Raw genomic sequence first — 13,970 nt, 5'->3', positions numbered from 1 at the left:
CTTCTCAATCCAGCCCGCGGACGGTCCAGGAATCAGCATGTTTTTACATGAGTAGAATGTGTTCTTTTATTTAAAATGCATCTCTGGGTTATTTGTGGGGCATAGGAATTCGTTCATTCCCCCCCCCCCGAAAAAAATATAGTCCGGCCCACCACATGGTCTGAGGGACGGTGGACCAGCCCACGGCTGAAAAAGGTTGCTGACCCCTGGTCTAGTACCAGGGGAGGGGGTGGGGAAGAGAGATCTTATGAGTTGAACTGTCCCATGACAGCCCCTCCCTATTCCAGATTTTAATTTAGACTAGACAACTACTTTTAATATTTGCAGCTATGGGACCTCCACATTAGAGAAAACAGACTAAGAGTGCTGCCCTGGAGTGAGAATCTTCCACAGGCTACTTTGTACCTCCAGTAAAGAGATTCTGCTTTCCAGCACAGCACGTAGCAAATCTACACAGATCTTTATTTAGTTGTCTTTTAAGGACGCAAAAGTCAAGTGTGCAAGCTAAAGGCTCACAAGGGTCGGAGGGGATCTGAATGGATGGACTGTGGAGAAATTATTCAGAAACCTGTTTGGTTTGTACTTCCTAAACCAATATGCAAACCAAAAGACAGTTAACATTTGAAATCTGCACTTCTTCCAATTTTGCAATGCAGTTCCTCCAACCAAAAAGAAAATATGTACAAAAAGGGTACATTCAGGGAAAGTGCATACAAAGAGCAAGTTAGTGAAAATAATGTACACAATGCATTTTAGATGGGAAAATTGCTTGCAAAAATGCATGTATTAGGCAAAATCATGTATAGTCAACCATACACCAGGAGAAATGCACACAATTTTTTTGTGTGAACTTCCTAAAAAAAGAATTACAAAACAAACATAGAAATGGAACAAACGGAACTTAAGATTGGAAAATAAGAAACAGAGTGAAACTGAAAATGGCAATTTGCAAATCTCTACTTGGATGAGGCCATACTTCCAATTCTAAAGGGGACAGGCCCCTATAAACTTATTCAAATCAGAATCAAGTATACAAGCACCTTTGTACCATATCTGACAAAAGGGAGTTACAATCCCAGCAACTGAAAACATTTTTGCTCACTGTTGCGCTTGTATACTGAAGAGAACCAACCTGCTTTGAGTAGTTTTGCACACCAGAGGCAAATGCATGAAAGTCAAGAGCCCAAACAGCACTTTGCAAGTTCACCCAATCAAGATCTCACCAATGTTTTTGGCCAAGTTTGATCAGGAACGACCACCAAATCTGTACATGGGTAGCCCTGATATTTTAATGGAAATACTGCACTACAGTCAAGTTTACAACATCTGTATAGAAATCATCACATGAATAGGTGGCAAAAAGGTTCACGTTACAGAATACAAAAAGCAATTTAAAATTAGAACGAAAGTATTTTGCGATTTGTACAGGCCAGCACTAGGAGCTTGGAGCTCAGATGTCAGACATCAGGGTTGGGAGGGTCAGGGGGTGGGGAGAGAGAAATGCTGAATTCTGAAATCCTGCTACAGGAAGGGCGGTGGCCTCCTTTATTTTGCAGCTGCAGGTGGTTTTTCTTACCCTCGAAAATACTGGGTGAGAAAAAAATCCCACCCTGCTCTACCTGTCTTGCTCAAAATGACACTTGGGCAAAGGAACAGCAGCAGCTGTTTTATTTTCTAACTTGGTAAAAAGGTCTAAACTGATATTTAAATATACACAGAAGAGGAACATCTGAGAGGCTGTCGAGAGTGAGGAGCAGGTGAGCAGCACAAGCAAAATGGAACAGGACACAGTAGTGTTGTCATCCCCCCATCCCCCTCTTTTAAAAGGGCAAGGGAAGGAGACATGGGTAAGTTAGCTTATTGCTGGCATACCATAAGAACTCCCCAGCTGGGCTCCACTCCTTGCTTTTACTGCTGCAGGTGACATTTCCCCTGTGCAAACTTGCCTCTTACTGCAGAGGCCCAACCTGTGCCTCTACACTGTTCTCTAAACTACAGGGAAGAGAGATACTCGCACAGATCCTCTTTTTCTCCTCTCTCATTTCTTTGCCTTGGACCGTGAGAACACTTTTCTGAGAGTGTGGACAGCTACTTGCCGGAATACCTGGAGAGATTGGGGAGAAGACAAACACCAGCAAGCCATATTTTTAAAGGCTTGGTTTGTCACTTTGTACAAGCAACCAACGCCTCCTTGGAGGAGGGCACAAATGTTAGGTTCATTGCCATTTACAAAACCCACAGAGAGACCTTCATATCTTCAGTTTCTGTTCGTGCCATCTATAGTAAAAAAAATAAAAATTAAAAAATTGTCCCTGCTTGTGTATGTTACTGGTGAAACCACAAAAGGCCATCCACCCCTCTTCTTTCCTATGGTCGTGCATGTGCTCTCACTCACACACAAACTCTCTCTCTCTCTGTCAAATACTGGTTTGGTATTTAGGATATTTTCTTCAACACTGAGAAGAATCACACAAGAAAGCACAATCAACCCCAAACTAGGGAGCTCAGCAACACTTTCAAAAAGTGCAAATTCTCTGAGCTGGAAGACTAGGTGGATAATAAAAAAAAACTACCCACCAAAACAATCTCCCCAAAACAAACAAACAAACAAAAAGAATTAAAAAAATCTGATATATATTCTCATTCGTATACCACACAGGCTGCTTAAAATACGAGTCATGTAAAACCACAACACACACATTCTCATTCTCTCTCTTTCACACGCGTATTTTTCCCTTTCCATGGTGAAGAATTTTTGTTGTTGTTGGGTTGGATGCCTCCCTGCCCATAATTGGTAGCCATACATCTCTCAGAACAGGGTGAGGGAACCAGCAAGAACACATCTTTCTCTGGTAAGAACCAAGATGTAATTATTATTATTGTTATTGTTATTATTAATAATAATAATAATAATGTTTTTTGTATTTTTGTATTTATTTTTTACAAAAAGGAACAAGTTTCCACACAAAGCACTACAATGATAACTCCCTTTGGTAGAAAGTGTAATAAAAATGTCTCTGTCACTCTCATCTGTAGCTACTAAAACCTGAACCTGAAGCCACCTGGTACTAAGGTACACAAGAAGCTAGTATAGTTATACTAGCACATCAAGCATACTTTTTCTTTAATAAAAAACAAAAAAATTGACAAGTATGTACATTTATTTACAAGAAAGAAGGGGGAAACCAGTTTCATATAGGTTGTTGCTATTGTGAAAGCGTGTGTCGTCTGTATAGGGGTACTGTGTAGGTGAGAGGAAGTGTTTGTGTGAAAAGCTGGTGCATGGCACTAGGAGAGACTAGTAAACAAGCAGGTTAAAAAAAACAAAAACCCCAAACAAAAACATCGTTCCACTGGCACTGGAAAGGACAGACCGATCTTAAATGGTTTGTGTTAAGTCAGGCACCCAGATAGCAAGGAAGGAACCGGAGAGAAAAGAGAATGGGCAGCAAACTCAAGAGCCAATGTTTCCGCCATCTGGACTGCTGAGCCCTGAGAGCCGATGAAAGGTTCCAGAAAGTCTGCTGTCTACTCCTGTTGAAGCCGGGGAATGGGCATTTAGGAGATTCCCAACCAAGATATTCTGGCTGCAAGACTTTTTTTCCTTTTTCTTCTTGGGGAGGGGGTGTTCAAATGCACCACATATTGTCAGGCTATTCAAAGCCCCCAGTTGTCACTGATGCCCATGTGGCTGGGAGAACGCTGCTGGTGTGTGTACAGGCAAGATGGGCTTCTCTACAGCGACTCGGACACCTCAGCGCCCCTCGTGGCACGGAGCATGCGTGTGATCTCAGCCTCTGGGCAACAGTTCCAGCTTCTGTTTCTCAGGATGGACATTTCCAAAAGTGGCCCCCCTGGGGCAACAAGATGTACCAGCTATGAATTAGTCCAGAAGTGGCTGTTGTTACGGAGATAACAGCGAGGGGCTGGGGAGGAGGCGGGAGGAAGGCATCTTCCTTGTTTTCCTTGATGAACCTGCACAAAATGTGCACCCACAACTCGACCTTTTCCTATCCCCCTGGAGTTTAGGGTGTCTTGAATATTGTGCCATATTTGACGCGGTACTTGTTAATGCTCACAAAGTGCAGGTCCTCTGTGTCGCAGGTAGTGGTGCAAGGCACCAAGCCTTCCAAGCCCTCCCCCATTAGCCACTTGCTAGTTTCAGCTGCCATTTCACGGGTCACGTGCTCCTTGGTCCATCTGTCAACCCAGGCCTGGAATCGCTGGTGCAGCCTTTTGCTCACCCTTTCATGGGACTATAGGGAAGGGAGAAACAAGACAAAGCTTTAGTGACTGGCGTTATGCAATGAGGCCTGGGTCAGACATGCATGCCTACTTAGCAGATGTACAACCCTCTTTTACCTCCATGTCACAATCTGCATATAGTCTAACGGACACAGGTTTTCTGCCAGAAAAAGTGCCTTCTCTTACACATACTAAGTGTGCCATTGAAGTGATCCCCTTTTACTGGCAACAAGGCAAGCCAATGTATGCAGAATACAGAGAGTTCCCAGTTGATCTCCCAGTAAGATACGGACCAGACCCTGACACCTCTGGTCATAAACACAGTTGCTTTGATGAACAGTGATGCAAGCAGAGGGCTGTGGGGGGAATGAACCAAAACACCACTGTAACCTGGCTGCCTGCAGCTTTCCCTTGGGGAGAAGCCAGAGCTGCTCACCCCACCCACTTTGCTCAGGCCTACCTGATGGGCACGCAACAGAGCAGTCCTCCTGTACATGTAATCCTCCGATTTGATCACGTACACCATCTTGTAGGAGTTGAGCTTGAATTTGCACTCCAGTTTGTCCAAGCTCTCCACGTTCTCCAAGGGCTTCTTGCTGATACCCTCCTTCCCGTCCTTCTCCTGCTGCTCCCGACCCCGCTGACACTTGCGGATCCGCCTCAAGTTCCTGTAAAGCAGAGAGCCCCTGCTGGAATTAGCACCCGCCTCCCTCATCGGGCTGGACGTTGTGGCTCGTGGGGCCTGCTCCTCAAAATCCATCACACTGCTCGTGCTGAATGACGATAAGAGCGTAAGGGATGATTAACACATTTAACATTGCCGTGGTTGCCTGCATCCTCCTCCACTTGCTGAAAAACTGCTGGGGAAAGGAGCAAATCCCCTCCCGGCAAAGTTCAGCCCAAGCTGAGAGGGGAAGGGTGATTCCCAGGCACTGGCTAAATTGGTGCATGACCTGCACTGCGGAGGAGAAAATCCTGTTACACATAACCATCCTTTTTTCCTGACCAAAATGTGATCTTTGATATGCTACCAAGGCACATTCGTTCAAAGAATTGCCACAAAAGCTCATGATGGCATTTGCTGGCTAGTTGGGTCAGTGTGCACAATGGTGGTTTTTCCTCCTTAGTACAGGCAAGCATTTGATCAACCAGTCCTTGTGGACCCACTCCTTTCCTCTCTGCTTGTGCTGAGTGCTCAGTGAAGGGCCTTCCACCACAAGGAGAGGGAGACATAGACAGACAGCTACGGCTGTTTTTAATGTGTGGATCAGCACTTAGCCACAACCATGGGAGAGCTTCAAAGCTGTTTACAAAGTCTTTACACAGTGCAATGGCACGAAGCTGAAGCAGGGTTGCCCAAGTATATACTAGTGACCACCCGACCTGAAACATTTCCTATTTCTGCTTTGTTTTTTTTTTGGGGGGGGGGGAGCAGTTAAAGTCACAAGAGCAGAGGCCTACAAGGAACTCTCAGACTATTAGTAGCAGTAGCAGTAGCAGTAGCAGCAGTAGCAGCAGCAGCAGCAGCAGCAGCAGCACACAACTGCCACCATGTGCTTTCCAGCTGCCAGTTTCCTACAGTGACCCTAGGCAATGGGGCTATGATCGCCAGAGGAAATGCATGCCTCAAAATGACCCATTAGTTCTTAGAGTAATGCACAATATCATTTCACTCACCTTGGCAGAAATACTGGCTTCTGGGCCAGCTGCTCCCGTAGTTCAGGAGAGGTAGAATCTGAATTGACGTACCGATCCACATAGTCGGTCCAACGCTGAAATAGAAAACAGAATAAAGAGATGCACCAATGAGCTTCCTTTAACAAAGAAGAAGCTTTCCTATGCTGGTACCCAGGGATGAAGGACCATGCACACAGCCCCACTTCGGAGGAGCCTCCGTTTCCCTTCTGTGTCCAGGGCAGCTGTCTCCCAGCTCCATCTGGTACGCAGGCTGAGACCTCACCTGCCCGCAGACTGTCTCGCCTGAGTGGTGCATGCTCTACTTATCTCCTGCTTGGACTACTGCAATGCACTCTACGTGGGGCTAACTTTGAAAGTGACCCGGAAACTACAACTAATCCAGAATGCGGCAGCTAGACTGGTGACTGGGAGTGGCTGCTGAGACCACATAACACTGGTTCTGAAAGACCTACATTGGCTCCCAGTACATTTCTAAGCACAATTCAAAGTGTTGGTGCTGACCTTTAAAGCCCTAAACAGCCTAAATCCAGTATATCTGAAGGAGCATCTCCACCCCCATCATTCAGCCCAGACACTCGAGGTCCAGCTCCGAGGACCTTCTAGCAATTCCCTCTGTGCAAGAAGTGAGGTTACAAGGAACCAGGCAGAGGGCCTACTGTGGCGCCTGCCCTGTGGAACACCCTCCCATCAGATGTCAAGGAAACAAGCAACTATCTTACTTTTAAAAGACATCTGAAGGCAACCTTGTTTAGGGAAGTTTTTAATGTTTGATCTTTTATTGTGTTTTTAATATTCTGTTGGGAGCCGCCCAGAGTGGCTGGGAAAACCCAGCCAGATGGGTGGGGTATAAATAATAAAAATTATTATTATTATTATTATTGATGATACGACACTCATTATTTGTAAAAACAGAGCTGGGGAAACCCTGTCTTATTTGCTTTAGAACAGCAGAGGTATGTGCTACTTGGACTTTAAAGCAGGGATAGAATAATCTGTTTAAAATTACTGCTGTTCAATGCCACAAATGTTACAACATTTATAAGTGGCAACTCACTGATCTTGGTAAGCCGCGATTTTATAGAATTTTGTTAGTGCAAATGCACCTGTAACTTACAGGATCAAACTTTTGAAATTCAAGTCCATTTTTGAAAGAACTCACACTCCTTTTCCCTACATTGGTCACAATGAAAGCAGCCTGAACCATTCATGTTAAGGACAATATATTGCTCTTTCACTTGTATTGCTAAAAATATTGCATTACTCACTCCAAACTTGAGGGACAAAGGGATATAAAAAGAAATAAGATTAGACCCTTTTGGCTTTGGCAGTGCCCAACAGTATCTTCTACAAGTAGTCTTGGCACTGAATAATTATGTTGTGTGAACCTAAATATTTTGGAAGGACTTTTTGTTTGCTTTCAAGCCTAATAATGCATGCAGTCATTGCTCCTCATGAAGACTTCATAGAAAAGCACTGGGCAACTCCAACTAATTATTGGAAATTGTTTGAGGTTCACTTTGTCTTGTTTGTATGTAATGCTTCAAAATACAACATTTGGAATTAGGCACCTACTATGGCTAATGTTTTCAGCTTGCTTTTAAAAAATCAGTTATCTACCTATCATGAATGTTTCTGACCTGAAAGCACCTAATCAGATGAAGCCTGAATATACTGACTTGCTTGCCTTTGTAAGGAGTTGTGCACACATATAATCTACTCATAGTCTGAAGATAAACAGCAGAATCTGCTTATTACTACACACAGGTAAACTATACATGTTAAAATCTGAAAAAATCCGCATAATAGAACCTGAACCTATTTTTACTGCACCTGAAGCAGTTCAGTAAAAATGCATGTATGTTCCTTTGATAGCTGAAATTAAGAACCACTGACCAATAGCAGTCCTTTTCTTACCTCAGCCTCAACAGGGTCATCAGAGTTCTCCTCTTCTGTGTCAAGCAGCTCAATAGTTAGCTGAACATGGTCTCTGCTCTGAACAAACATCAACTGCACAACAGAAGACAGTACTTCAATAAGGAGCTCAATAATCCTCAGAGTTTTTATTAGGTACCCAAAGCCATATGCATGCTATACAGGCTGAACTTGGCCCAGCAAATGTAAAGTCACCTTGTTAGAGATCAAAGAAGGTTCAGATAAGCAGAGAGCTCACTTGAAAAGTTCTCTGCTGGAAGTCTACAGATGAGGCAGCCACTATCACCATAGGAACCATGAGTTTTCTTTGGGCTAGCAGCCTCCACCAAGAAACTGCATTATTTTGCCCTTAAGGGAAAAGTGAGGGAATTGCCCTGCTGGCTGCTAGGCCATGCTGCAAGACCAGGCTGGACTGCTGAGTCACTAATCCTGCATGTCCTTTGATTCACTGAGCAGGGGGACTGGGCACTGCATTTTTAAATTAGTTCTGTGGTTACACTTTCCTGCTTCTCACAACCCCAGCTGTCTTTCTTCAGTTTCTGCTTGTTTCCCAGACTTGCTGACTACAGCAGGAAGCACTGAGTCCATCACCTGCCTCTCTTCCCCCAACCCACAATTTTGGGTTTAAGGGGGGAAAAGAGAACCAGAAGCTTTATATCAACTTGCTCCAGCCTGTAGGGACAAATTTAAAAAAGGGGGGGGGTATGGAAATCGCTACCGGGAAGCAATGGGAACACAGAGTGAACTTCAGTGGAAGGAAACATTATATTTAACAGCCTTTTGATCTATGCTGAAGAGATTTCAGGTGCAAATGAAGCTCTGGGTAGTGTGAGTGCAACTATGGAATGTCCATGTGCAATGGAACTAGAGAGCTGTAGAGGAAAAAAATAATTGTGAAGAGCTGGTGGAAAAAACTGGGACTTTGGTGGGGCGGCCTATGTATCCGTAAGAGAGGTGGGGTGGGGGACAACATTTACTTAATAGAAAGAAAAGTGAAAGAGATCAGGACTATAGTTAAGTCATGTTTAAGTCTGTCTAGTGTAGCATTTGGGAAAGTGATGAAGGTGGGGGAGAAGCGAAAGGCACTCTTGACACCCAAGAAACCAAAATGAAAATGCTAAGAATGGCAATTCAGGGAAATGGAAGCCTATGCCAGCACACAGGTGAGGCAGCCACCTTCTTTCTTTGCTCATTCAAAACAGAAAGAGCAGCTAATTGGGATCTGACTTAATGCTGCTTCTGCCAGCTTGTGTCAAATCTATATATATAAAATGCAAGTGTCTCTGTGTCCAGTCCGTGTGTCTCTGGGTTTGCGCTACTGCGCATGTGCCCCAGGGACACAGGGATTGGATGGAGAGAGATCGGGCCGCGAGCAGCGTCGGCAGTTCAAGCGGGGCGGTTGAAATGGAACGCCCGTGCGCCAGAAGAGAGGGGAGGCCGAGGACGGAGGCCACACTGCTGCTGTTGCCGCTGAAAGCTGAGCCTTGAAGGCTAGCGGCCCAGGAACAGCACAGGGCAGCCCGCCCCGTGGAGCGCCGACGTTCCGCTTCAACTTTGTCGTTGTCCCCACCCTGCCAGTTTCCCCATTGAATCCCAGTTGCTGAGGGTAGAGGCGGCGCGCACACAAAGGGGCTTTGCCTCGCCGCTGCCGGGCAAGGGGGGACCCCCCTCCCGCCCCACAAAGCCCAGCCCCTGGGTTCAGGGATGCTGCCCCATCTCTCTCCCTCTCCACCCCACACTCTCATCCAGAAGGGCTCGGAGCCGGCCAGGCCCCAGCAAAGCCGCTGGACGTCCATGGCGGGCGTCGACGTCGGGGCTTGCCCAGCCTGGCCGGCGAAAGCTCTGCCTCGCTCGAGGGAAAGGAAGAGTCTGAGGCCCGGAGCTGGCGGGGGAGGGCTCGGCCGTTCGGAGACAGTAAGGGGGGAGGGAGGGAAGGAGGGAGAGAGGGAGGGAGGGGGGAAGGAGGAGGAGGCTGCTGGTGCGTCGTCCGCTGGCCCAGAGCGAGAGGAGGTGTGGGGGGCCACACCTCTCCTCCGGGGATCCCTGCTTGCAGAAGGGAATCCTCTGCAAGCAATACTAAAAGTGACCTGTCTCTTCTCCACACACTTCAGCAGCGCTCTCTCTCTCTCTGTGTGTTTGTATAAAGGGGGGGAGAGAGAGAGAGAGAGAGAGAGAGAGAGAGAGAGAGAGAGAGAGAGAGAGAGGAAGGCTGTGAGAGAACTGGAGTGCCAGGAAGAAAGAGGGAAGGGACAGAAAGAGAAAAGGGGAAGCAGGGCGAAGGATGTTTGAAGGCATGGCAGGACTGGGAAAGTGGATTTTCTAAACCCCCCCCCCAAAAGAAAAGTTTTTTAAAAGTGAGTTTTAAAAAAAAAATCACCACATATGTTCTAGCGCCCGTTATTTTAACGGGCTGAAACCACTAGTGTACTATAAATCATTAGAAAAACTACATAAATTTTACTAGTTAGGTGCTCTAGTTTCCAAGGAAAAAACTGATTTGTAAGCTTCTACAAGTCGCAAGTAATGGTGTGAAAGATCAGGCTTGGAAAAGCTGGAAAGCATTTTCAACACATATATAAAAGTCAAGAAATAACAAAATCAAAGCCACTGCTCCTTTTATGCTTGCCTTGTTTGACGGAGCACAACAGCTTAACTGCATGTGGCCCAGAGCATCATTAAGCAACCACTGCTGTATACAAGCCTATAGCACCTTTTGCGATTTGTCTCTATGGCACTGGAACTGGTAGGTGGTTACACCAATAGCGGTTGCAAGGGGCGATGGCAGAAGCCAGGTGAAATACCTGGTGAATTGTTCAGTAAGCGTAATGCAATTTGGAAACATACACATCCTTGGACGTTTTGCTAGCGACAAAGATTGTCCCCATTCCATTACCCCACCCTAAGTACATCAGGATCTCTCTTCCTAGCTTTGTAAAGACTCCAATACTTTTTTTTTTTACCTTAAAGCAGTTCTCATCTTGCATTAGCTGCTCAGCTTTGCGCTGGTATGCTGTCTCCACAAGGGACCGAGATGACTGTGATGACAGCAGACCTCCGGTAGCTCCATTGCTGTTCTCAGCCAGGTACAGTTCTGTCACCTGTACACAGAGTTCGTCGCTCACAATGTGCTGAAGCTGTAGATATATCATATACAGGAGACATTACAATGCTTTCTGGTAACCAAAATTACCAAGTACAAAAACCCCCACATAAAATTGCAGCCTAAATCATGCCAGAGAGAGAACTACAGCTCACAAATGGCACACCATCCAATAGCAATTCCTTCTATGAGTAACAGGTGTGGGTAAAAGTTAATTTTTGGCATTAAGTGCTATATAAATCAATCACTTGCTCAAAATAGTTAAGACAAAAGGTAACACTTCTCATCCCCATCTCCTCTGGTAGACAGGAGATGAGGTTCAGCTGACAGTGACTATGAGCCCTGCACTGGTTTTCTAGAGCACAGCACTGACAAGGCCTGCTTTTTCTTGCAAGCCCCAGAACCCCTGCCCCCTCCTCACCTGTCTAACAATACTCTGAATCAGCTTGTCCATGGTGAAGGCAATGTAGGCATGGATGGTGAACATCTCGCGAAGAGAGTCCTCATATTGCGAAGAGTCCATGTTGCCGTCCAACAGGTTCCGCACCATGTCTAGGAAAGCAGGGTAGTAATCTTCCACATCGATATCCACTAAAAGGGGAAAGAAGGATGCTCCATGTGAGACCTGCTTCTCCCTCCCTCTCACCACCTGGCCATTAAATGTTGATATGGGCCAGTAGGAAGGTGGGAGAGTTTGGAGTTTGAGAAAAAGGTTTGGAGGGAGAGATGGTGATGGAGTTTGGCCGATTTTGGGCAGAGTTTGGCTATTAGATGGTGTTCCCCACTCTATGCAATCACATGTATACATGGAACGTACCCAGGAACGTAAAGAGGGAGACACCTGTCATTACTTAAAAATGCTTGAAGAAGGGGCTGGTATCTATCTATCTATCTATCTATCTATCTATCTATCTATCTATCTATGCCAGTCCTCTCTTGGCCACCTATACAGTCGTACCTCGGCTCCCGAACGCCGAGCTTCCTGCAGCCAATCAGAAGCCGCGCTTTGGAAGTTGAACGTTTTGGAAGTTGAGTGGACCTCCGGAACGGATTCTGTTCGACTTCCGAGGTACGACTGTGTGTGTTTGGGATGCCATATTTTCCTTCCTTATCAGGTAGATGCAGAAGTCCATTTCTTTCTCTTCTCCAATGAGATACCTATTACTCACTGTTTGCTAGCATTGAGTTACCAAGCTTTGAATCTTTCCATGTAACTGCTGAAACATGGATTTTTTTAAAAAAATACTGTGTCCAGTTTTATTCAGTACCCTTTTAACTTCATTCTTGTCTGGGTCCTTCACTGGACTTAGCATTGTATCCTCCATTCCTTATCTCTCAACTTAAAAAATAAACAATAGTTTGAACCATTTATTGTTGTTTGGGTTATAATCATTAACCCATCTGATTGAAGTTTTGGAGACATTAATCTCTGGCAGCAGAGACAGACAAGCAACAGGGAAAGGGAAGAGCAAGAGAATAGGAGTTGTCCCTCTTGACTGGAGAAGAAAACCTATCCAACATTCTGCTCCCAAGCAGTTTAGGAAAGCTTACTGGCTGGACAGAAAAGCTGCAGTCCCTTCCATTCCTTGCTCCCAGAGCCTGGCATTCAGAGCTATACACCTACTGAATCTGGAGCATCCACATAGCTATAGTAGCTGATGGCAACTGTGGACAAATTTATCATGCCCAGAGTTAACACTCATTTTAAAGCCCCTTAAGCTATTGCCATCACTCTAGGTTGTAGCAGTTGACAAGGGCCTTTCATGGCTGGAGCAAAAGCCAAACTGTGCTGATGGGAAGGAAGATGGCTCTTTACAACAGAAAGCAGCCCCACCACTTCTGCCTTGGAGACCATTGTCAAAGACCAGCAACTGCCACACTAGCCCCAGCCAAGTATGGGTGTACTCACTTGGCTCTTTCAACCGGAGCTGGATGGCAGGGCTGTCACTCTTGTCACGCTTGACACCCAGCACATCCCGCTCCCACTCCCTTTCCCGATTCTCCTCTTCAATCTGCCGTTCAGCCTGGTTGTATATTCGCAGCAACCGCAAGCAGAGGATCTGGTGGAGACGGAGGAAAATGTACCAGTTGTTGTTGACATAGAACAGGTTGTAGACTTCATCCATTCCACGCAGCTTCTGGGCTGCTGTGTTGCTGAAGAGCAGCTTGGCTTTAGGAGGGCTGCTACCCCCCACACCATTGTGCTTTTTCATGGCCCCCGAGCCTTCATCCACATCCATCTCTTCCTCTTCCTCCTCCTCCACATCAGACAGCTCGCCTCGCTGAGCAAACAGCAGGTCTGGGATGAAGTGATACATGATCTGCTTGATTTTGTATTTGTCCTCTTTCTGGATGCCTGTCTGCCGCTTCACATGGTGGATAATTAGAGAGGCAGCGTCATCCAGGATCTGTTTATCTTCGTAGGCTAAGGACAGGTGAGGGCCAATGTTATCTTCAGAAGTCTGCTCCTGCCTCTGAAAATCAGGAGAGAAAAAGCATGAAACCCATCTCCACGTGGCTCTCTTCTCTCATCAGCTGAAAATCACTGCAGTAAGTATAAAAAGAACTGTGCAACTAATTAGTTTATACCAGGGGTGTCCAACTTCCAAGAGACTGCGATCTACTCCCACTATAAATAAACTGGCAGTGATCTACCCACTGGATTGACCAAAGTTGTTGAGCTTTTTTTAGGGGGAGAGACCACAGTTGTTTTCATGTGATTGACCAGGATCGACCAGAAACAGCCTACAATCGACCAGCAGCTCACGATCGACCACTTGGACAGCTCTAGTTTATACAAAGCCACTCATCTGGAGGCCAGAGCAGACTTCATAGCACGCAAAAGGACCAGTTTCCTTGAAAGCTTTCCCACCATTGGTGCAGCCATTTCTCCTCTCAATCCGAAACCCTTTTGCCCACCTCAGATTACAGTACAGTGGTACCTCGGGTTAAGTACTTAATTCATTCCAGAGGTCCATTCTTAACCTGAAGCATA

At 45.9% G+C, this 13,970-nt stretch overlaps 1 protein-coding gene across 4 annotated transcripts in view; it reads right to left on the bottom strand.

Moving 5' to 3' along the window:
• Nucleotides 1-2,944: 2,944 nt before the first annotated feature.
• Nucleotides 2,945-13,970, bottom strand: part of SIN3A (SIN3 transcription regulator family member A) — a 36,945-nt gene continuing 25,919 nt past the window's right edge. For 2 of the 4 annotated variants that reach the window (XM_033167679.1, XM_033167682.1), the window contains 7 exons: nucleotides 12,885-13,449; nucleotides 11,397-11,566; nucleotides 10,836-11,009; nucleotides 7,858-7,950; nucleotides 5,923-6,017; nucleotides 4,706-5,018; nucleotides 2,945-4,256 (listed from right to left, as the gene is read on the bottom strand). In XM_033167679.1, coding sequence (XP_033023570.1) covers nucleotides 4,026-4,256; nucleotides 4,706-5,018; nucleotides 5,923-6,017; nucleotides 7,858-7,950; nucleotides 10,836-11,009; nucleotides 11,397-11,566; nucleotides 12,885-13,449 — 1,641 coding nt within the window. In that variant the 3' untranslated portion in view covers nucleotides 2,945-4,025. The remainder of the gene's footprint in view (nucleotides 4,257-4,705; nucleotides 5,019-5,922; nucleotides 6,018-7,857; nucleotides 7,951-10,835; nucleotides 11,010-11,396; nucleotides 11,567-12,884; nucleotides 13,450-13,970) is intronic. The other 2 variants (XM_033167680.1, XM_033167681.1) reach the window with 2 other exon arrangements.

Source organism: Lacerta agilis, chromosome 13 (assembly GCF_009819535.1).
Source record: "Lacerta agilis isolate rLacAgi1 chromosome 13, rLacAgi1.pri, whole genome shotgun sequence".
Taxonomy (NCBI): Eukaryota; Metazoa; Chordata; class Lepidosauria; order Squamata; family Lacertidae; genus Lacerta; species Lacerta agilis.
Note: the sequence above shows the minus strand (reverse complement) of the source record. Positions and strands in the feature narration are given on the sequence as shown.